The sequence below is a fragment of the Ascidiella aspersa genome, chromosome 1 (assembly GCF_963924565.1).
Source record: "Ascidiella aspersa chromosome 1, kaAscAspe10.2, whole genome shotgun sequence".
Lineage (NCBI taxonomy): Eukaryota > Metazoa > Chordata > Ascidiacea > Phlebobranchia > Ascidiidae > Ascidiella > Ascidiella aspersa.
In genome coordinates, this window is record NC_139447.1 from 33,803,342 (window position 1) to 33,827,294 (window position 23,953).

Sequence of the window (23,953 nt, forward strand, 5' to 3'; positions counted from 1 at the left end):
AAATAATTTCCATTTTCGATAGAGCTACCATGCGCAAAATGTTTTTGCATTTTCGTATTCATAGTTTAAAATATTTTCATTCGTATCTGATAGTTGGGGTTGCAATATAAATTCTGATTTTATTTAAATTGGGGTCGCTTATTAAAAAGGTTTGAGAGCATTGGTCTAAAGCAGGGATGGCGAACCACTGACCCGCGGGTCATGAAGTGACCCGACACAGATATTTAATGACCCACTTGTCTCTCTAAAAATACCGAAATGTTTTCAATCATTTTCGGAAAAGGATAAATTAATTCTTCTTTAGATAGCACTATAATACTGTTTACATCAGGGCTGCCTATTCTGTTGGTTGTGCAAACGTCTTTTTAGGGGTAATGAGTAGGTCTATTAACTGCACTTCAACAAATGCGTGCAGATAAGCAAACAAATAAAATAATGTTGTTTATCACTGTAAAACGTAAAGTCGATCATTTAAGGAAACTTGACGGCACGCAAGCTAAAATCAGTGTTAAACCATGCCGAAAAGCTTTGTACTAAACCCCTGCAAACCCATTTAAAATTTGGAAGCAGCGGCATTTGTTTACTATTTTAAGTTCCTAATAAACGGGGGAATCCGGTTTGGAAATCGTTCAAAAACCTTACTAACCCAGACAATAAGACTTAAAACAACGCAGCAGCAAAGTTTCGAATAAAATTAGCATATAAGTTAAGTATATGAGCCACTTGTTAATTTTGTAAGGAAAAAAGTCGTGCTTGTGACTCGCGCGACAAAAAGGTTCGCTATCCCTGGTCTAGAGCATGGGTGGGCAATTATTTTAGCCGCGGGCCGCATGATAAACTTAAAATATTGTGGCGGGCCGGGTCGAAAATTTAGAGGGGGCGTCAAGCATTGAGCACAGACAAAAATTGTACATTGCTTGATATATTGGCGTTTATCAAGTTGTGGGGCGCGTTAACCCTAAAGTTAAGATTATAATACATAAAAATTTTGAAAAACGTGCATGTTTTTTCTTCTTTCTTTACGTTACCGAAGTGGTACTTGCGGTATAACGGCCATATTGCAAAAAGATGTAATTCGGGAGAAACACACAACATGGCATTAACTAAATTAGGTTGACGAAATGTGAATCGGTATATTTCAGAGTTTAGAAAACGGTTCATATTTTAAAAAAAGAATACATTCGACGAGAAAAAATATATAAATATTAGGCTAACTTTGTTAAACTTTAGTTGAAGAGAGTGCCATAGTGCAGAGGACGCTATTTGCCTGCAAAGCTATTTTGCTATTTTGCCTGCTGCTAAAAAAATTGGATGGAACTTACGAGAAAGACAGAAGAGATTTGATTAGCGGGCTGGATCAGGCCCGCGGGCCGTATGTTGCCTAGGTCTGGTCCAGACTGCAGGCGAATTAACGCGAAAAATGTATATGTGATTAAGGCAGGTATTTTGATCTCATGCAATAGTCCAGGTGTAATTTTATAAACTCTCCATAATGTTTTAAACGTTTCTAAAATATATTTACTTTTTATTGCCGGAAATCAAAATCGTTTTCTTTCACTTACTCAACCAGGAACCACCAGGAGTATAATCATACAACGAATGTTTTTAAACTTTACACCAAAGGTTAAAACATCGTTGTAAATATATTATTTACATTATATGATCGTATTTAATCTTGGTAGCAAAAGCCCTCTGTTATCAGCAAGGGGGTACAATTCTCAGGACGTTGACCGGGAAATTTTAGTAAGTCTGCAAAACCGCTAATCAGAAGATAAAGGAAAGTGATACGTCATATTTTCGGCGCGTTTTACCATGCATAGCTCCTTTTTCTATTCGCCACCTCCGATTTTTGCTGATTTAGTCTAGTGTAGACCGACGTACGTTTTGTAGGTTTGCCGCTAAATTGTTTTATCTTTGTTGGTGTGCCGCCAGTAAAAAAGGTTGCGGGGCACAGGTCTAGACTCTTTGAATCCTACCTCTTTTTCTTCCGTGGGTTTCGCTTGCTAACGTTAGGGTTAGGGTGCGAGTTAGCGTTTGGGTGGGTCAAGTTTTATTATGATATTTATTCTCTCATATTTCTATATTTATTTATTGCAATTTCAATATCGACAACTCATTTGCCATAAAAAGTTTTTTTAACACATTCAATGCTTTTACCCCATGTCCTCTCACTATCCGTTTATAGTGTTTCAGCCTCTGGCTGCTACAGTCTGTCCAGTTGCGTTGACCAAATGTGAAATCCGGACGAAAACTTCCTGAGCCGGTATCACAGTGGTACTATAGTGGTGCATTAAACACCAAGTATTCAATCGATTCAATAAAATACTTGAAATTCGTTGCCCACTGAATGTCGACAAAACTTTTTTGTTTTTATAAGTCGGGCAATCGTGACGCCTTCGATGATTAATCGATTTCAATATATGTTGCCGTGTATCCAGTTGCACCTAGATTCATGTTGTTCTGTTTTGAATGTTGCTAAGATAAGCACGAATATTGTAATACAGAAAAACTCTAGGTCTTCAATTCTGCAACAAATTTGGACAATAAAACGTGGCGCAGCTAACCTGGCGCAATCTTCATTTCTGCCTAATTGGCTGTGCTTTCCCTAAGGCAAATTGCGACACAAAATTACGGAAGGAGAAAAAAGGTAAACTTTATCCAAGCATTTTGTTCATTCTTTAGTTAAACTCGTGTCAGGTTAAGAGTAACAAAACAAACACAGAGTAAAAAGTCTTAGAATTTTTTCTATTTAGATTCAGTAAAGTTAGTTTACGGAAAATATTGGGAAACATCTCTGTTAAAAAAGTTTAACGTTTATATATGTTGTCAAGTATATACATAATTTCGAATATTATATTTTAATTTTGTGTAAATATTTTAGTTTGGGCTACAGCGTTGATTTGCAGCAAGTTTTATCTTAGATCAGTTGCAATGGTAGTTTATGTCCTGAAATTAGCCTACATGCTCTTTGCCGAAGGTGTTTAGTTAGTCCCTAGTCCAGTGTTTCTTTACCTTTTTAGGGCTCGTACCCTTTGAGCTTTTATAAAATTTTCTCGTACCCCCTGCCTACAATGGTAAACGGAACGAAATAAAATTGTAACAAAGGAATTAAACTCAATTTATTTATAACTTATGTGTTGAATGCATTCATTAAAAACAGTCTTGTAGGCTAATTTCAGCAATATTTACAACGTACAAACAATCATTCAATTTACTAATGACTTCTTTGTTTTTGTTTTCATAATTTGCTTGACAAATCTAAATAGCGCATTATTTCACACTGCATGTCGTACCCCTGCTTTGGTGCTTCGTATCCCAAGGGGTACACGTACTCCTGGTTAAGAACCCCTGCCCTAGTCGGTTTCTAGCGCTATCAAATCTGAGTGGAATATGCATTCGCATTTCGAATCAGTTTCATTAGCAAAACAAATAGGCATAGAATTGTTTGATAACCTCACAATTGATAACCACATGTACTAACGTTATGTGAAATCGACTGTGGAATATTTTTGACGATTACGTGAACTTAGCTTATTTGTTTGAAGATTTGTGAACGGCGTTGGGATGGGGAATATCCGGAGGTAAAGATGGAAAGTCAAAAGTTATCCTGAATTCTCAAGGTAATTTCAAAAGCATTTAAGGCCATTTTGAGGAATCCAGCACGGATTTAATTTACACTATGTGTAGTACCAGTCAACCATAACGCTTTAGTGCAGTGCTTCCCAACCTTTTTCAGTTCGGGACCCACTTTAAATGCATGTGTTTTTGGCAGTGTTGTAATGACCTAGGTCACTGTTTTCTTCAATTGACTTTACTTGACGTAAGTCCTTTGACCAAAATGACTTGACGTAAGTCTTTTGGCCCAATGACTTGACTTGGACTTAAGTCATTTTGGCAAATAACTTGGGAGTAAATTAAGTGTTTTTATTAAAATTTGTCTCAAGTTTTGCATATTAAACACTTTAATTGCTGTGTATTGCGTTTGTGTATTTTTTTAGTTAATTTATTGCTTATAATCGGACGAGTTTACCAATTTTATTAGTTTAATAATTTACTTTTATGTCAATGACATGACTTGAAATTGACTTGCTCTCATAATGACTTGACTTGGGCAACCGATGACTTGGACTGGGACTTGACTTGTTATTTTTCAAATGACTTGACGTGGACTTTAAGTTATTTCAAAATGACTTGTTTACAACACTGGTTCTTGGCAACCCACAATAAGATATGACCAAATTGTTCAGCAATAATTTAAAAATATTTAACACGTAATTAATTAGAAATAAGATTAACAGTTACTTAAAACCTGCATCTTTATTACTTGCGTACATACCGAAATAGATAATGCGACACAACACATCTAATTTTTACGTATTTGTGATATTGTTGCTTAAATGTTACGTGGTGATAATGCAATATATTCTCGATCGAATAGACTCACCTGAATAACTTTGCGACCCACTGGTTGGAAAGCCCTGCTTTAGGGTTGTTAATATATATTGGAATATTGGTCACCGAATGTCATACCACTTTGTCTCTCGAATTTTAAATTTACATTTTTTAACAGGAGCAATCTACACATCAGAGATGCGTACGAGGAAGTGCTTTTCAAAACCGGCAATTTGGCTCATCGGTACCTTTATTTAACTTTGGGAGAAAATATCGGACGTTAAGGACTTTTGTCCGAAAATATAAAAACCGGTGCATTCGGTCATTTGATAAAACTTCTTGTTAACTTTTTTGGCGAAATTGTTTTTTACAATTATATTAAGTGATAAAAGTATTTTATTCCTAACTGCGTATCTGTGTAGGTTATATATGTACTTTATGTTTCACGAATATGACCCGAATTGAATTTTAAAATATTTTTTAATCGAAATTAAATATAGTAATTATGGAACAATGTTGTTGGACTTTATTTAGCCTCGTTTAAGGCTATATGTTTAGCTGTAGAAATAAGCACAAAACAAATTTTAAAGCAAACTATAATTGCGTTTTTTATTGCAGTGTTTCTAGCATCCTTAAAGGACAGGCTTGAACTACACTTCCATCATTTCAAGAGATGGCCTCACTAGAAGTTTCCATCTTCGTATATAACCAAGTGATGTAAAAATACTTATTTCTGTGGCTGTAGCGCGTCAACTTCGATTGTAGAATCCCGGTAATTAGTTTCCGATATTTTTCCACGCACATGTTGCTTTTAAAGGCATTTGTTTATGACTTGCTGGCAACTGCACTTTTATCATTTTTGTATTATATGTGAAAGATACAGTTTTACAATTTTAACATAGTCGCTCTGTACTTTGATTTACCCGATTGATAGGCTTACGCCAGAAGAAATTACGCGGTTCGTAAGTTAAGTGCGATGTTTTTAGCGGCCACGTTTAGTGGATTTTATCGCGCATATTTAAAATTCGCGCTATACGCTCAAGCCGACGCATTTTTAATAATATTATCTGCAATACGCCACGCGACGGTTAAGGTTAGGGTCTTTGCAATTCTTATCGGAACCTAACGTTTACGGCTCACTATTTAAATTAACGGCTATTTTAGCAGTTAAGAGGAATGCTGTAGGTTAGATAAGGTTTGCAATTTACCTGACAACTGTAATGTTGTTTCGTGTTGCAAGTTAGGCTTGCGAAACGGCTCAAGAATGCATTTGTCTTCAATTATTAGTTTTTGTTTTTTCTATATCCTTCAATCGGAGTTGACCATGGGTTTGAAAACCAGGAAAAGTGGTTTAAATAAATTTAGTGAAAACCTAAAATTACAAAATTTTTAGAAAATTCAGTTAAATTTAATTCATTTTATAGTTTAAATACAATACTTAAAACAAACTGCGCTGCGGCCTTTAATTTGTTGTTATTTTATTAGATATTTAGACGTATGGTTTGGGTTCGGGTTCGAGATAGTTATAATTAACACACTACTCGGGCAAGTGCCCCTGGTTTTAAACCAATCAATTTTTTGTAGAAAACCACTTTATTTAGCGGATTTATATATTAATCAATTAGAACTAAATCAAACCTGAACCAAGAACAAACATACACATACAATAGTTAATGAATAGTGAGTTAGGTATTTTGTGTGGATAAATAAATCCTTTGGAGCACGTTCGCCACTAAACGTTAGGCGCTTTGCTCCGATAATGTTAATTGCGCTTCTAATAAATAAATAGTTTAGTTTGAAAGCCACCAATGCTCAAGTTAGTCGAAAAACAAAAGTCAAAGCAATTCAAGTCAGGTTAGAAGGACTGTAGGGACCAAAGCATAGAATACTATTTAATAGTAATTAGTAATACTAATTAAGCATATAGTTAATAATTAATTAGTATTCTATAACCAAAGTAGTACAAAATTCAAATCACTGACTGAACTTCCACCTTTTACAAATGGCTTCAAGATTTAATTGGGACTCTAGAGTAAAATAGGATACAGAATTAAGGAATCTAACAATCGAAAAGACACAGCAAAAACATTTGACTGTTATAAGGACTATGCCAAGACACAATAACGTTAACAGAGCATAGGCTACCACGTCATAAGTAAAAATGAACGTACCAAGTCACCAGTCAAAAGAAAGTAGGCCTACCTCAAACAAAGTAACAGGCTAAAAAGTGTTTCAAGTAGTATCAGGTCAAAGAAAGTATCAAGTCAAGACAGTCTTAAAATTCACTGGGTGAGTTGTGCTGTTTATTCTAGACCCACGCTAAATCTAAACGCTCGTAAATTGTTTTATGTTTCAGAGAAAGGCTCGCTGTTCTCATAAAACATCGGGGCTCTAACCTGACTGCGGCTTGTAATCTTAAATATTGACATAGTTTATATAAAAAGTATAAACCGCCATAGAGCTCAACATAAAATTTAAAAGCAATGCCTATAAAAAGAATCAACTGTTTAGCGCCATACAGCTATATTATGCCCAACATAGAATTTAGAAGCAATGCCCATAGGTAGAAAACAGCAAAGTGCCTAAAAAGTAGTAAAAAGTTCAAATTTATAATTTTCACTAAGTTGAGATAATATTCTAAATAGATTAGAACAAACCTTCTGGGGTTAATTGTTGAATAATTGTTTTAAGGAACATTTATTTACTGTGTTTTACTGCGTGTTTAGAACAAGTGCAGACTGAAAATATATTTTTGCAGGTTAACAACTTTTTTCTGCAGGTTTCACACGTTTTTACAGATTGTAGGCCAGGTATAGGAATGGTTAAATAAACTGCAAATTACATAAGGTTGTTGTATTGTGCTTTTATCCTGCAATCAATACAGAGTATCATTGTATTGCAGCCACGAGGTAAGTTGCATTTTCGAAACCTAAAGTTTAACGAAAACCTAACAATCCTTGTTGTTTGCAGATCAATGATTTGACCTACCACCCTCTGTGGGGCAGTTTTATCTTGAAAGGGAACAAAACTTTATTTTTTTTTTAAATGCAATAAACCAAATATACATGAAATGTTGTTGTTTGTTTTTGTGCAAATCTTTTTTCATTGATGCAACATACGATAGGCCTACTAACCAAACAATTTCAACAAATTAAAAAATATACGTTTGGAAGCCAGGTGTAGGTTTAAGAAAACTATCCGCATTATATTAGGCTAGTAGTAAATACTCAACGTGGGGTAAGTTTAACACTTGAAAGGGTTAAATAGTACAGACAACTGTGGGGCTCGAATTGATTAGTCGAACTTCTATTGTTTATTTAAGTTATAGCACTTAAATGCGAAAACATTGACTAGCTAACATCAGAGCCCTACACAACCACCTAATGTCCCTATTAATTGTAGGCCACCACCTAACATTAACTGAGTGTAGTTCCCGTATGACCAGAGGTCGTGAGTTCGAAGCGACTTAGGCCTATTTGGTTATCCGAAGACTTCCGGTATCAGTCAGGGATTGCTGTTTGCGGGTTTGTAAATTACCATATATCCAAAATCGTGAAAGTAAAACCATATAAGGTTAGGCTACAATAGGCCTACTTGGTTCAATCTTGTGTTTGGCAAAGTGCGTCCCACAAAACACGTAAACTGGTTGTGCGACCCACAGTTTGGAATACCGTGTCTTGAAACAATGCATAGAAAATCTGTTGCTCGATTTATCAGCGTTTGGTGTGATCGTTACTGAGATTTAACACTGTTGTTGCTTAGTTTATTAAACTACTAGAACAATTTAAGTACTCCTCTAATTAAAGTCCTTACACGAAATACAAAAAAGTGCTTTCTGATACTGCTGATGAATCAATGCCTTGACTTAGATGCACTTAGGTCACTGTTTTCAAATGACTTGATTAAATTAAGTCTTTCGAGCTAATATTTCAATTTTTGTAGTTGAAACAATTCACTTGCTCTTAGTTGCGTTTTTGTTATGTTTAGTTGAATGAATGCTTATAATCGGACGAGTTCAACAATTATATTAGTAATACGTTTTATTTTTATGACAAAGGTTTGACTTGCTCTAATAATAACTTGGCTTGGACAACTGATGACTTGTATTGAGACTTGACTTGTCATTGTTTGAAAAGACTTTTGTAGAACTTAATATAAGCTTTTACAACACTGGTATTTAGAATAAAATATAATTTTATAATGCTGCAAAAAAACAAATACAAATCTTTACAAAATTTGTTATTGGAATCAATATAAACTTACAAGACATAAACCAAACGTAACATAAATAGCTGTAAAATTTAATCTGCAAAGACTGTCATATGTAAATTTGAGTTGTTGCGAAGTGTAATTGAATATAAATAAGGTAGGGAGTACAGTTTTGTTTCTTAAGTCCTTAAGTCCAGTTAAGATTTGTACTCCAAGAAAACAAAGCAAATCTGGTAAAATGACATAGCGAAATAAATAAATGTTCTGATATTGCAGGATATCAAGATTCAGTACAATTTTCTTCAAATCTAAACACATAGTATACCAGCCATGACATTTTGTTTTGATAACCTGAAAAGACAAATTTTATACGTTTAAAATAGTGATTTTTGAAACTTGGTAGTAATTTTTTATAATGCAAAAAATACGGTGATCCGATATCAAATGACGCCATTACGGAGGTTTAATTTCGACAGTGGTTCACGAAAAAGTAGAACGCTAAGGCGTTTCAGTCAGTAAGCGGCTTTAGGCTCTTATGCGGAGTTTTCAAAAGTTAACGCAAGTCTAATTCAATGACATACTGAGGGTTATATATTTTCATTAGCCACAATAAAATAAAATCTAAAATGTGCGGCTATTGTGTTATGGGCGCTATTTTTTTTTTGTTGACTTATTAACATTAAGTCAAATTTTGAGACTGGTCAGTGTTGGAACAAATGCCACCAGTTGGTAGGCAGACAGAAACGGCTAGGAAACTGTATTTAAACTAGAATAAACTAAATAACAATAAAAAACTTTTTAAGTTTGGTGAGATAAGAAAAATTCAAACGTGCATTGATAATGATTTTATCATTGCAGGGTAAAATGAGCTTTTGCGATAGCTATATTTTTTTGAACTTCCAATAATGAAAAACACGTTAAAAAAAAGAAAAAAAAACGTTTTTTTGACAAAATTTCGACCAATTGGGAATACTTATCAGGTACTGCATTAGTGTCGTTGCGTTGTAAACTAGGCTACTTGTTTCGGGTTCATGCAAAACTCTTGAAAATACTTAAAAAAAGAAAAACAAGGCGTTGATTATTTTACATAATTGTTGAGCAAACCAGTTTGGTTAAAATAAAATTGGTAAAAAAAGGCAAAAATTAACTAAGACCTAGCATATTATGGAAATATAAAATGGGTTAATTGTAAATCACCACCGAGACACATCAGCAAATACTGTTCACTTACAACTATCTAAAGCAAAAACAAAGTTCGAACTGAACCTTTGATAAACCAGGCCCGAGTGGTTATGTCGGCTCGCGTATAGTAATTGTTCTCGTTATAACCGTGTAACAAATGTAGGCTGAGCGTTCAAATAAAAGTGCTAATGAATGTTGGCAAAACATAATAATAAACTAAACATTTGTTTCGAAAATTGTTAACTTAACGGTGTATTCATAATTTAATAAAATCTTTTACATAAAGATGTTTGTTTTTACAAAATGCTGATTTTTTAGTTTGTATTACTATCAGTAGTCCACATATTGCCTAATATCTTGCCAATTTATGTATATATATATATATTTACAATCTTAAGATAAGGTATGACAGTAAGTAATTGTTTGCAAACGAGTAATGTATTTTTAGCTCTAAAAGTTTTGCAGCATAAACAGTTCCAGTGCCAAACGGCCTTAAAAGGCCTTCTCAACTCGTTTTCCCCCGTGAACATTTATGTGTAGAGCAGTGGTTCTTAAACATTTTCGGTTTTATATACCTATTCACCCAAAAGCAAAAATGATATGACCGTAATATCTTACATGATATACAATACGATCTCCCTTCATAGAAAAAACTTTAGAATCAATGAAAATCAAATTAGAAATAAATCGTTCAGTCGCTTCCATCTGTTGGTTCACCCTGTAACAATTTCCGCGCATCCTAGGGTAAACCATTCACTAGTTTAGAAACACTGCTATCTAAAATTTTCAACCTCATTAAATAGGCGTTTATCGAAAAAATAAAAAAGTATACAAACAGACGAAAAATAATTTATACACTGTGAACAGCTGTCCGTAATCAACTTTATATATAAAAGTCACTGTTCTTAACGATTATTTGTAAAAAAAAACACTACAGAAAAAACAAATTATCAGTTTTTACGTTAATATCATCGAAATTTTGACGAGGTTTGGGCTTTTAATGTGGGTATGTCTAGCATACGGTTGCTTAAAATACCCGCTGTAAAGGTGATTATTGTTATACTTGAATTGAAGAAGTTAAAACTTGGTAGTTGATAAAAATGTAAATAAGAAAGGGGCATATTGTTTTAAAGTAAACCAAGTAAAGTTTTAGGTCAAATGAGCTGCACAAATAATAGAGTTTCTAGTTCAAATAAATAAATGAATTCGCAAATATTTGAATGATGAAGTTCACAGCCATATGCACACCAGCTTAACGAAATTATATAAAATAGAGCGCGCTTCAGCACAATATTTTTGTATCTAAAATTATAGCCTAAAGCTAAATACAAGTTAACTATAGCTTAATAACGTGACAATCGTAGAAAAAATATCAAAGCCCATACAGAAGCAGACATCATTTGAACGTTTCAAATATCTCTTTAGTGATTTTCAACATCAACAGAATAATGTTCAAATCAATAAAGAGATATTCCAAACGTTTAAAATGCTAACTATACTTCTGTGTGGGCTTTGATATTCTACTTATACGTTTTGCTACAACCTCTAACCATTATGCTCCAAAACTGTGACAATCAAAATGCATATGTTTAACTGTTGAAAAGGTACAAAATACAACAAAGAATACAATTTACTCGCTACTGATACATCTAATATCGTATCGTTAGCTTTAAAATAATGCCTTTTGCAATAACTGCATATAGCTGGACAATTCTTTACTCATTTTGGCTGGGATTGTCCTATGTAAAGGTCTCTTCCAGCATTATATGACCCAGAAAGATCTGAATAAATATAAATGTGTTAACGTAAAAAAATACAGAATAAGGAAATACTTCATCTTGTTTTTCACAAGTTAAAGTGACTTAAACAAATCTAAACAAACAATGAAAGTAGACAACGACAAAATGTGTTAACATACCCATTGTATATTTTTTATTTTATTAAATTTAACCTATAACTTACTCGCTTTGTCTCCTTGTACTGCCAATCCTCCATTTTGATCTATGTAACAGTAACACATGTCATAAATTATCATATGTCTGCATGTTTACAGGATTAAAAATAGGCTATTAACTGAAGTAAGTGCCGAGCTGTTACTCGACGAAATTTGGCGTTGGGTGACGGTAGGCTGAGAATATGGCTTCTTGCATGCTATGCAATATTTGAATCCACGTCCCGATTGGGCGTTAGTCGTATCAAAATACCTAGATTAGAAGGTTTCTTAACGTGAAATTATTTGTTAAAGTGTTAGTCTACGAGAAAAAAAAACGCATATGAAACATCAGAATAAACAACTAATATCGTACATTTAGATAAAAAGCAAATTTCACTTTAACTCAAAACGCACACACCCTGGTGTTTATTGACAAACAATTTAAACCTTTTTGGAATATACACAAAATGCTAAAAACTGAAATGACATCAAATATTACTTTTAATTATACTAAAGCGACTTTTCGAAAAATGTCATATATCCGTAGGGCGTAGACCAGTGGTTCCCAAACTTTTTGAGCGCGCGGCACACTAAAAAAATTTTAACTTTTCGCGGCACGCTTTTAGCAGAACAACAATAGAGAAATTTTACAATCACCCTTAACACACGACAAACTTTATGAAAATGTCTCTAAATTGAAAATTAGTAATGAATAATGCGTAATTAGTTCGAAAATGCTTGCGTGTATGCCTATTGGGAATACAAAAAAGTTTCGCGGCACACTTGACAATCACTCGAGTTTGGGAATCACTGGCGTACACTATAAATAATTTAATTGAAACACCTTAATTTTCTCAGAGACCATTGAAGTACAACTTTATTGATATGAAACTGTTGCTTATATGGCCTGTTGAATTCACACGTAATGACCTTGTCGGCAATTTTCGATTTGAAAACAAAACAGGTCGCCCTATCCGATGGCCAGATAAGCTGTAACATTTTGTGGTTGATGTCGAGACCAAGAAAACAAAACTCATCCCAGAAACTTTTTCCTAATCAAAGTGGAACTTTTTCCTAATCAAAGTGGAAAGTGAGGATATACATATTTATAGAAGTCCTGCAATCAAACAAACTACATGGTAATCTAAATCGCTAAGTACCCGTATCAACTTAATTTTAAAATGTTGATAGGTATGGATATTTGCCGCGCCTTATCATCAATTCAAAATGCTATACCTTAACAAAACTTGAATCTATTAAATTAGCTGATTACTGCATATATACGACCAAATTTTAAAACATTTACTTCGTTAGGATTTTGCAACTGTTTTGATTCAAATAACCAGCTTTTTGTTCTCTCATGGCATAACAATGCTTTAAAAATAGTACTTAAAAACAAAAATTTAGTTTACCTCGGATTTGAAGATTTTGAAGTTGCTCAGAAAGTTGATCGTTAGATTCGTCTGGTCTTGCGTGTGGCTGTGTGTTAAAACTATACTTTAATTTAGTGGTTCCGAAACTTATTTGGCTCGCGGCACACAAAATCTCAACTATTTCGCAGCACATGCACTTTTAACAGAAAAACAATAGAGTAATTTTACAGTCGTCCTTATAACACGACAAACTATATGTTAATGTCGCAATTTGGTTAATTTGTAATGCATAGTGGCATTTAAGTAAACAAGATTGCGTGCGTGCCTATAGGTAATACAAATACTCTAGTTTCCAAAATTACAAAAAGTTTCGCGGCACACATTTTGGGAATCACTGCTTTAGTACTTCAGACAAATACAGTGTTGAATCAACTTAAGGCAGTGCATTCAAGTGATTGTTTGTAAATGACGTGACTTGCCAAGTCTTTTGGAAAAAATAACTTGTGCTTAAATAAAGTGTTTCCATTATGGATTTTTTATAAAATTGTGTTATTTATCCAAATATAAAGTTGTGTTGTTTATAATTTTTGCGCATAAGACAATTTGCTTGCAATACGTTACGTTTTCTATTATTTTTAGTTCAGTATTTTTTCACAATCGCACGACTTTGTCAATTTTAATAGTTTTTATGGATTATTATTTTATTTCATTTTTATGGCAATGACTTGGCTTGGAATTGACTTTTTTACAAATGACTTGACTCCGAGTTAATTATTTTGGCAAATGTCTTCACTGCGACTCTTTTCACAACACTGGACAAAAACAAGATAAAAACAACTTAATTTTAACCCGAATGGTAAAAACAAATAGCAATAGATTAAAACAACTTTAACTGATTACGAAGCTTATTTTGATCTTTCTTCTTTACTCACATTTTGCATTTGCCTATTATAAACAGGCTTAACCTTTTCTTTGTTTGACTCAGCGGCTTGTGCAAGTTTCTGAAAAATATTACGTGGTTAATTAATGTAGTATATTGTTACGGTACCAGCATAACACGATATGACGATTTAAACCAGAAATCGCCAGCCTAACCATATTGTATCACTTGATGATTCATACTAACAATCAACAAATCTACGCGAAACTGAAAGCCATATATACGGTACTAAATAGTAGAAAACCGTTTTTGCTTTTTATCTCGGAAAAAGTCCGTAACCTTGGCATGCTATTATTATAAATTACTTTGTTTATTTCGTTGATATGCGTAATTTTTGTTCGAATTTCACAGATCTTATTTAAAAGCCGTTTCCTCTCCTCGATTCTATGAACAGTTCCTCGTCCGACATCGGAGGAATCAAAAATCTCCAGCGCATCTTTCCGCAATGTTTCGTGCACCCTTTCAAAATCGTGATCTTCCAGCCAATTGTCCTTGCATTGCTGTAACCAAAAAAGAGCGGGAATATTTAGATATAGACATAAGAAGAAATTTCGTTTAAATTTCTGAAAATTCGCTATATAAGTAAGTTAATACAACTTGGGCTACACTCTAATAACGTAATGAAATGAAATCTCATGGAGGTAACTTACATCTTCGAAGCTCGTTGAATATCGTACTTCGGCTTCTGCTGCAACGTTACGAACACGATTCTTCAATTTCTCCTAATATACGATTTTGATAAATATTAAGGTCGTCAGTTATTTTACCGTATAAAGCAAGCTTCTATTTCTATATAATAAATTAACACTTCTTTCCTGTTAAAATTTTAATTTAAAGGCTACTCGGTTTATTATCCGGGCCGAAAATCGCCACAATATCTGTACTTCAACCAACAAAGTATGTTGGTATTCAGTCTACATATAAATACCTTTTTGGAAGCTGTTACTTTTTTTTACATAACCCTATATTTATATCGGAATTACACAGGTCGTACTAAAGTGAGAGTTTGAAAGCCGGTAAAACTTTTACCATTTGAGCGATGTTAGTTTGCTGGTGGGCGGCAAACTTCTGGTTTATTAGATCGATCAAGTTCCTTCTGTTCTCGGAGATAAACGAATCGTCACCGAGCTTTGGAAGTCGATCGTATTCACCCAAAACGAGGTGCCTGATGCTTTCGTGTAGTTCATTAAGTGTTGAGCCTTGATAATAATCAACCTGCTTGAAAACCTGCATTAAATAAAAAAAAAATCCTGTTGAAAATGCACCAGGCCATCCCATCTGTCCTTTTTCCTAACATTTATCTTTTTTATCAGTTTTTCAAGACAAGAAATATAAGAATGTGTGAGTTGTGCCTATAACTAAACCCTAACTAAGTGTATTGTTTTTAGGTGTTTGGGGAGATGGATTTAGGTCTTCTGCAAACCTGGCTCATTTTCGTTGAGAGGATTTCCTTGCATTGTTCCATGACGGTGATCATGCCTGCTTGTGCGCTAGCCTGTGAACAGAAAAACAGAGTATGGATTTGGTTTCTTTGATGAGTTTTTGCGCAAAATTATCCAAGGTTTCCAGTGTACAACTGTTGTTTCACTGAATAAAAAGCTAACAGTTGATTTACCAAGGTAAGCCTAAACAGCATATTGGTTACCGGGCGCTATGAGAAATGACACCACAAAGTTATGTCATAACTTGTCGTAGCAAATTGCATCTAAATGCGTCGCCATTACAACGTAACCTCAACATCGCTACACAGTTCGTTTATTTTGAAGTTCGGGGTTGGTAACATATTACCTCAAAAAACACGCTACCATACATTGAATAGATTTTGTCGACTCTCGCAAAGCGATAAAAAGTTCTATAGTTTCGGTTATCACTACTGTCATTTTTAAGAATACGATAAGGCGCATGTTGCCCTATAGATTAACGTACGTTTTTGCATTTGATTTCTGTACAATAGACAAAAAATACTTATGGGTCACATTGCCACGTTCCCAACTCTTTTTACCAAAATAGCAAGGAAAATCCAAGGCAACGATCAAATAGTTGCATTGAATAACTTTTATGTCAGTCTTTTTGTTTTCAAACTATCTTTTTTATATACTTTGGAATATGTTTATAGCAACATTTAGGCCTTTAATGCATAAATTGGTTTTTATAATTTGGATTTGTGAATTAATAACAGACTTTAAGTTAATCAGGAAGCCATATCGAAATTGCATCTTAAAATTACCACGACGTTCAGGCCCATGCCTACCTGCAAAATTGTGCCAACTTTGGGCATCGAGCCACTTCGAAACACTTCGAAATAGGCCAGCATAAAGGTGATCAGATCTCTCCCGCTGACAATATTGCCATTGAATCTCTTGATGACGATTGTTTGGGGTGAAAACAAATGCTGAACAAGCTCCTCCAAGTGATGCAAAAACTCCGGATCCATATCTTTAGGAGTTAAACGTCCATTATGTATCGATAAAATATTCAGTTATCTTCTTGATCAAAAAAAGTCAATTTTAATTTGTTTACCCTGAAAAAAAAAAACACTTCCTTTGGCGTTATATCCATCCAAACATTGTTTTCGTTATAGTCTAACCTACAGTTTACTTTTTAAATGAAGAGAACTCCCATTGTGTATTCCCCTGGCAGCCACTTTGCGTCCAGGATAGGGCATCAGAAAACAGGAAACGTCCTCGTAGGAATTTGTTAAGTTTTCCCGAACCGATTCCAGGTCCCTGTGTTTCCTTGTCACAGTGAGTAGGTGATCTAGGACCTGATGACCGCCTTTGATGCCGAAAGGGACGTCTAGGTCTGACCAATCCCGAACTAGAAACAGAAGATTCTGTAGAAACAACAAGAAGAATTAGATTAAAAATGCAAAGTTGCAAACGTAGTCTTTCAAGAGTCAAACTGAACGATGCAAATCAATAAATGTAAAAACTTGATCCTTAAATTTTATTATAATTTTTAAAACATTTGAAGAACAGCGACTGTTGTAGATAGAGCTTCAAAGGCCTACCTGAAAAGGTTTTCCCTCAAGTTTGCGGGTTTTGAAAGCTGCTTTGCCGTAATCGGTGAACAACTGCAATAACAAAACTAAAAAATTATTATGCTAATCAGCGCAAATCAAAGCATTGACACATTTATTTTCCTACCTGCAAATACTGAAGCGAATCTTCTTGTATCTGTTGCATAACGTTGTAGATTTGCACAGAACTTATCATTGTGCTCAAAGCAAAAATTATCGAGCTCCCTTTGACCGAAGTACTGCTATCGAACGAACCCTGTGTGTCCATGAGAAACAAGGCAACCTGTAATTTGCAACATATATCAGCTGATTGATTGTACCATTCCGAGAATGTTTTTCGGGCGAAGTGACTCCTGGTCGTTCATGTCCCCCAACTGGCCATATACTTATGGACGCGTTTTGTAAATTGGTTTGTTGCATTCTCTCAGTTTCCTAGTCGTATCTTTTACCTCGCATGGCAACGAAAGATTTACCACCACCATATTATCGATGTGAATACAAAATTGTAAAAGGGGAAGTCAGCGGTAATATATTTTGTAACCAGAACTTTGTCGTCATTGAGTCGATATTACTGAATATTTCGTAATAAAACTGCTGAAAACATAATAGTCACATTGTTGTGGATTGCCACAGTTGCATAATTGATTTCAAAACAAGTTACTATATTTATATTTAGGTTAAAAAAACAACGTTTTCTTGTTTAATTCAATATCTTGTCGGTTCTCATTCGTCTCTATTATGCTCTTACCTCTCCCCTTGGTGTTTTAAAGAAGAAAGGTTCGTCCCAGAGCCATGCTCCCTGTGTGATTCTTTCACGTCCGCCTCTCCAACTAAAACCTTCACGTATATGCTCCTCATGGTTGGCAAGCCAGTTACGGGACTGCGTTAACAGTATGGCGTTAATACCAGCGAAAAATCCGGAGAAAAGGTAGAGTTACCAGGCTACATTTTCAAAGTACATTTTTACTCAGTTAAACTACCGAAATGCAACGTCGATAAAGTTACAATGGTAACGTAGTCCACATCCCGCCTTTGGAAGGGCCTACCAAAATAAGTCGGCCTGATCAGGATTTTTAGTGCAAGGCCAGACAAGAAAATCGAATAGCCTTCGGTGAGGTTCGAACTCACTGACCACAGGTCAAACCGGACCGTCGCTCTTCCGATTAAGCTACGCAGGTTCTTTGCGGCTGGTTAGGAAACGATCATAGAACTGTTGCCTACTGCATCCTTTTCGTATAAATACAACAGCCCGTATTCAAACCATGAAACATTCAGATACACAAAAAACGGATTTCAAAATGATTCTTTAACTTAAACCTTTTCGACTGGTTTAATTACACGTCAAAGCATAGTTCTGGCCGCTAACCTCTCCTGCTTTTTGGAACAACAGGTAGCGAAGAAACAAGTTCAGCATGAAGGACTTCCCTTTGCGGAATGCACCGGTCAACGAATACACAGCAACTGGTACGTCGGCGACTTGACCAAACACCCGTTCAAGCTCGTTGGAGTCCATTTTAAAGGAGCCATCTGAACAGGGGTGGACAATTTGGACAGCCCTGTACCTTGCAGCACCGAAATCTAAAAACCATAGTAAAAATTAGAAACTATGTTTTTGAAAGCGAGCTCGGGAAAGCATAATTACATAGTGTATGCTCTGATGGCATCTATAACAATATTAACCAATATGAACGCCGTATTGGGCCACAAAGTTAACCAATCGGAGAGCCGCTGTTTCTTTTTATACAATCAGCCCTTGAGGGAGTGAATTTTTTTTATGTAGGATAAAAGCAAGATCCTCGCAAACAATATGAGAAACTTTTATAATTTACAAGCGAATAACCCAGCTAGTGTGTGTCGTTTATTTGGCGATTGTGATTCTTTTAAGTTTTTGTTCGTTTTAAAATCGATATTAAAATAAAAAAAACTTTTTCGTAACTAGTAGTCTGAGATTTTTATTTAATGCAAAACATTTTTACCCAAACTAAACAATTAAAATAAAAAGGTAACTCAAGGTAAAACAAGGTACAGAAACAAACTTGCTATTGTTATGACGTAACAAAAGCAATATTAACCAAGTTTCACAATGAACTTCATTCTTACACCACTACTGTACATTCGAATCATTTCGCAAACTTAACCGCAGCATTATCTACTAGAAGTTCTTAAGTGCTGTTTCGTTGCTAAAAAAATAGCTTGGTGCAAGTTTATTTCATTACAACTCCAAAGCTCAACTTCAAATAGTTTGTCAATAAATACAAACACTACAAACCAATTATGACTGTAGCCAACTTGAACCATAAAGCTTAAAATGGCTTACATAGAAAAAATATTAAGTTTATTTTTTGGGCTTTTGCATTTTGTTGGTTATTTTTAACGACTTCAGCCAGATTTCTTGCACATTTACACGACGCTTTGTAGTTTTTAGTTTTCCCCCATTTCGTTTTGCAACACAGGAGTTGGTTTAACCTGGTGGATAAAAGTGATCATTCTTGGTTGTGACCCTTGTTCAAGGACTAAACATCTGATTGCATAAAAACAAGCAGCGGCTCTCCGATGAGGCAACTTTATGGCGCAATAAAACGGCGTTTCTGTTGGTTAATATTGTTATAGGTGCCACGAGAGCCTATACACTATGTAAATATGAGTCCGGAAAGTCGATTTCAAATGTGTACTGATGGGGTGTACTGTACAAGATACGGCATTACAATAAGCATACGATCAGGTATCACAATAAATAAACAGGTTCATTACACGATTGACTGGAGTGTACAATACATGACATAACATGTATTTAAGCGTACGTAGCTTGCAAGATACTATTATTTTATTTGTGACATCTTTTTTCTCATGACAATGGTTATTATTTTGAGGTACTAACTAGTTCTTCATAACAGTTAACAGTTCTATTTGCAGTACAACAGGGTGTATTTCTATAAGTTCAGTGCATTGTGTGGACTGGGGTGTACTCGTTTTTCAGTAAACGTGGAAGTGTGTACTACTGTTATTCCGAAAAAGATCGACAAGCACTGCATGATTTAAGCAATTGCGTTGATACTAATGTTATATAGTTAACGAAGTTAGGCTAAATAAGCGTATCGTACACTGACCGTTAATCACTTTACCAACAACAGGGCCGTATTTGCTTGCACGAGTCCAGGTTATCCCACTAAGCGACCGTGTACTACTGTTATTCCGAAGAAGATCGACAAGCACTGCATGATTTAAGCAATTGCGTTGATACTAATGTTATATAGTTAACGAAGTTAGGCTAAATAAGCGTATCGTACACTGACCGTTAATCACTTTACAAACAACAGGGCCGTATTTGCTTGCACGAGTCCAGGTTATCCCACTAAGCGACCGTTAACGCAACTCGTTTTAGCAAACAATATTAGGACAAACATAGCTTGACGCTCAGTACCTGCATCGCTACCAGCTTTTGTCATCTTTCGGTCAGTTGCGTCGTCCCTTTGATCCCGCTGCATACTTGCAGATTTTCAAACAAATTAAGGAATGACGCTACATAAAACAACACAACAGCATACTTAGTGTCGTGCAGTAGAACCGGAGTACGTCCTAACAATTCTAAGTTTTAGGTCAACTATCAGATACAAGGTAAAAAATGGCCAAATCTCTTTTAGAGGATCCATGTTTGGTTTACGCTGACATAAACCGTTGCTGGTGTAAACGTGTTACCCTAAGTCAGCGTTTCTCAACCGGTGCGCCATGGAAGGGTGCCAGGTGCGCCGCGAGCAAAAGGAAAAAAATAATTTAATATATAAAACATGTATTTTACTTTTCTATTAGGCTTAGCTCATTGATTCCACAGTACTTTCAAGTAGAAAGTACAAGAATACCTACAAAGAAACAATATCTAAGTCAGAATTTCCATAATACCATAGTACTAAGACCACCGACATAATAACGCTAAATTCGTATCAATGACCACGACAGAATACGGTCTAAAATAGTCTAGATAAGACCTAAACATGTCGAATTAAGCTCCGAATTAATCGGAATAAGACAAAATTACGCCCAGGACTGTAACGAACGGGGTATGGGATGATTGGGGTACACATGTTTGGCATTGGCCGTTTGCTGTCAACATTTGGGCACCGCTGTTTTGGCCCCGGATATTTGCCTCTGTTTGGGCTTATAGGCGGTAGTTGGTGGTGTTAGCAATTGGGCTAGGGTTAAAAATATTCGGGGAGTGGGTGTTAGTTAGGGCGGTGTTTGGGGTTAGATAAAAGATTGTATTGCCCCTTTCTTGGCCATTTAGGTCTTCTGATTTCGTCATTTTTTCGCCTACTCCATAACTGTCTTTTATTTCGAAGTTGACGTTGCTCCTATTTTGGTCTCAAGGCTTGGGGTCTCTTTGAAGATATGCAACTATAAACCTATATAATAAAAAATGGCAAGCAGTTTCAGAGAAATAGAGGTACACCTCAAAAATTTCGCGCTCGCTTCGCTCGCAAGGTGCGCCGCAACGTTTTAAAATATCTCTAGGTGCGCCCCCAAGTAAAACAGGTTAAGAAACACTGCCCTAAGTAGACGTACATTATGACAATTTTTTTTTCCTTGGAATTTTACCACAGTTACACTACCTTTCAATTTTCGCTGAATGAATGTAACTTTTAAAGCAACAAGGCTCTTAATAAAAACATGGAACATTTGCCACACGTAAACGTACACGTTAATATGCCGAAAACACGAAAACCTGCCGAAAATAGCCTACAAGTTTATAATACAATCTAGTCTACTCCCACAAGTGCAATGTAATCTTTTCGAGCAAAGGCAAGGCATCTGGTCAAAACCTGGCTAACTGAAAATCTGCTTGCGTTTAGCTACAATGTTAGGCAAACACAAAACGAACACTGGCGTTTAAAAGGCACCAAGTAGTTCCTCTTCGGTTGGTTCCGCTTTACTGTTTTGAAATGAAATGAAAAAGGTTGTGTTCGAACAGTTAGGTGATTTCCCTTTTCAGCAAAGCCGAGGCGGTATACCACCGCTCAGACACTTGATACATCTGAATGCCTCCCTAGAGTTGCCTTGTATCGTGACAAAACAACGTTGCCGACAAGGATAGGTCTAGTGCAGGGGTTCTTAACCAGGGGTGCGTGTACCCCTTGGGGGTACGAAGCACCATAGCAGGGGTTCGACATGCAGTGTGTGACATTATGCGCTTTTTAGGCATATTTGTGAAGAATTCGTAATTTACGAAAAGCAACAACAAAAATCCATAAGTGAATGCACTGATTGTTTGTGTGTTGAAAATATTGTTGAACTTACAAGATTGTCTTTAATGCATGCATTCAACACGTAATTTATAAATAAACTGAGTTTGATTCCTGTTATTACTATTTTATTTACTTCCGTCGACCATCGTAGAAAGGTGGGTACGAGAAAATTTCATGAAAGCTCAAAGGGTACGAGCGCTTAAAAGGTTAAGAAACACTGGTCTAGTGTTTTCTCCCAATATACTAAGGTTTCTTTTCAATAAACGCTAGGTCGGACTTTGCTAGTTTTATACAGGTTATTACTAGTGACCACCAGACGACAAAGACCCTTAAATATATTTTTGCTAACTCTAATAAGTAATACTATTGCAGGAAATTTCGCAATTCGCCCGTTGTTTTACTATTCGTGAATTTAAAGATTTGCCAATTTAAGCAGAAGAAAATTTCTTAGCACTTCACGCGATTCGACCTCGCAGGAATGATTAAATGGAAGAGGTTATTCACCCAGCCAACAAAGTAGTTTAAATAGCATATAATCAATAACGGGTGCAAGAGTCAAAGAGCGATCTCTGCAAATAGCCAATATGTTTTTCCTGAGGCCACTAACACAGCTAACAAAATGATTTAACGCGATTTCAAAACAAATCATTGAAATTATACAAATTTGGGAAATTCAAATAATTCCAGCAAGTACCGCCCCAACCCTAAACCAGTCAACAAATAATCACATATGGGTGCAAGCGTAAAAGAGCGATCCGGTCAAATAGCAACTTCCTTTATTGAATAGAAAAAAACAATTCTAAAGGCCACAACCACTGGTTTTAACTGCCTTTTTCTTAACTAGTCACCCCTAATCGGTTATGAAGAATAAAGAAAGCACAAACATATCAATTTGCTTCTGTTGTACGTTTAAATGAAAATACAAGCACTACTACTGCTAACCCAGGTGTCTACCGAAAAAAAGTCACTTTGCTCTACTACATAAACCCTGTTGAGAATTCATTTTTATATTGGTTGCACTGGGCAAAAGAATTGGAGTTCGTTTTTTTTTACACTTTGTATATAAACGTAGAATTGCGCAGGTAGCTCAACCGTCGAAATACGGCATTACAGTTGTTTTTCAACGGGGCATGTCGGTTTTGCACACGGCACACTTGTAGCTGATGTTTTTAACGTGACCAGCTTTAGCTTTCGAGTTTTTTCAATATTATTAAGTAATGTTCTTAAATAGGAATGTCCCACACTATGTATTTTACCAATACAGCGATATCTGTAGTTTTTGGCAAAAATACCTATTCGATCTGATATCAAATGACGTAGTTACCATTGTCAAGTAAGAAAAATGGTTTTACTAATTATTATAACGCTAATGATTCACAGACTGTTAGGCTGTCATTTGATTTAGTATACGTATGTAATATTGTCTTCAAAGTTTACGTTTTAAATTATAGAAACCTGTATGTATAAACGAAACATGGCTGTAATTAAGAGTGTCCGATAGTTGATATTTTGTTCCAAAACCCGATATTTTTGACAACAAGTATCGCAATCTCATCAAATACCAAATGACGTACATGCTATGCTTCAACAGGCAAAATAGGCTAAAATTGAAACACGCAAAGTCATTTTTCCAGGAGTTTAGGGCAAAATTTGCTTTACGGCTAAAAA

At 35.4% G+C, this 23,953-nt stretch overlaps 1 protein-coding gene across 1 annotated transcript; it reads right to left on the bottom strand.

Annotated features, from left to right (window-relative positions):
* Positions 1-8,614: 8,614 nt before the first annotated feature.
* LOC146169898 (atlastin-3-like) lies at positions 8,615-21,848 on the bottom strand. The gene is made up of 16 exons (XM_083388932.1): positions 20,470-21,848; positions 18,415-18,626; positions 17,797-17,928; positions 17,176-17,331; positions 17,040-17,102; positions 16,628-16,862; positions 16,281-16,465; positions 15,453-15,524; positions 15,059-15,256; positions 14,680-14,751; positions 14,335-14,529; positions 14,022-14,090; positions 13,129-13,195; positions 11,746-11,784; positions 11,503-11,564; positions 8,615-8,952 (listed from the first exon to the last, which is right to left on the bottom strand). The coding sequence occupies exons 1-15, from the start codon at positions 20,531-20,533 to the stop codon at positions 11,503-11,505; spliced, it is 1,821 nt and encodes a 606-aa protein (XP_083245058.1). The 5' UTR covers positions 20,534-21,848; the 3' UTR covers positions 8,615-8,952.
* Between the last annotated feature and the right edge of the window lie 2,105 nt (positions 21,849-23,953).

What these genes read in the sequence shown, in the direction of transcription:
- LOC146169898 (XM_083388932.1), bottom strand. Translation starts at nt 20,533, where the DNA reads ATGCAGCGGGATCAAAGGGACGACGCAACTGACCGAAAGATGACAAAA. An exon ending in ATTCGCTTCAGTATTTGCAG is followed by an intron (nt 17,103 to 17,175) that starts GTAGGAAAATAA and finishes TTGTTATTGCAG; the next exon opens with TTGTTCACCGATTACGGCAA. An exon ending in AGTACAAGGAGACAAAGCGA is followed by an intron (nt 11,565 to 11,745) that starts GTAAGTTATAGG and finishes ATATTTATTCAG; the next exon opens with ATCTTTCTGGGTCATATAAT.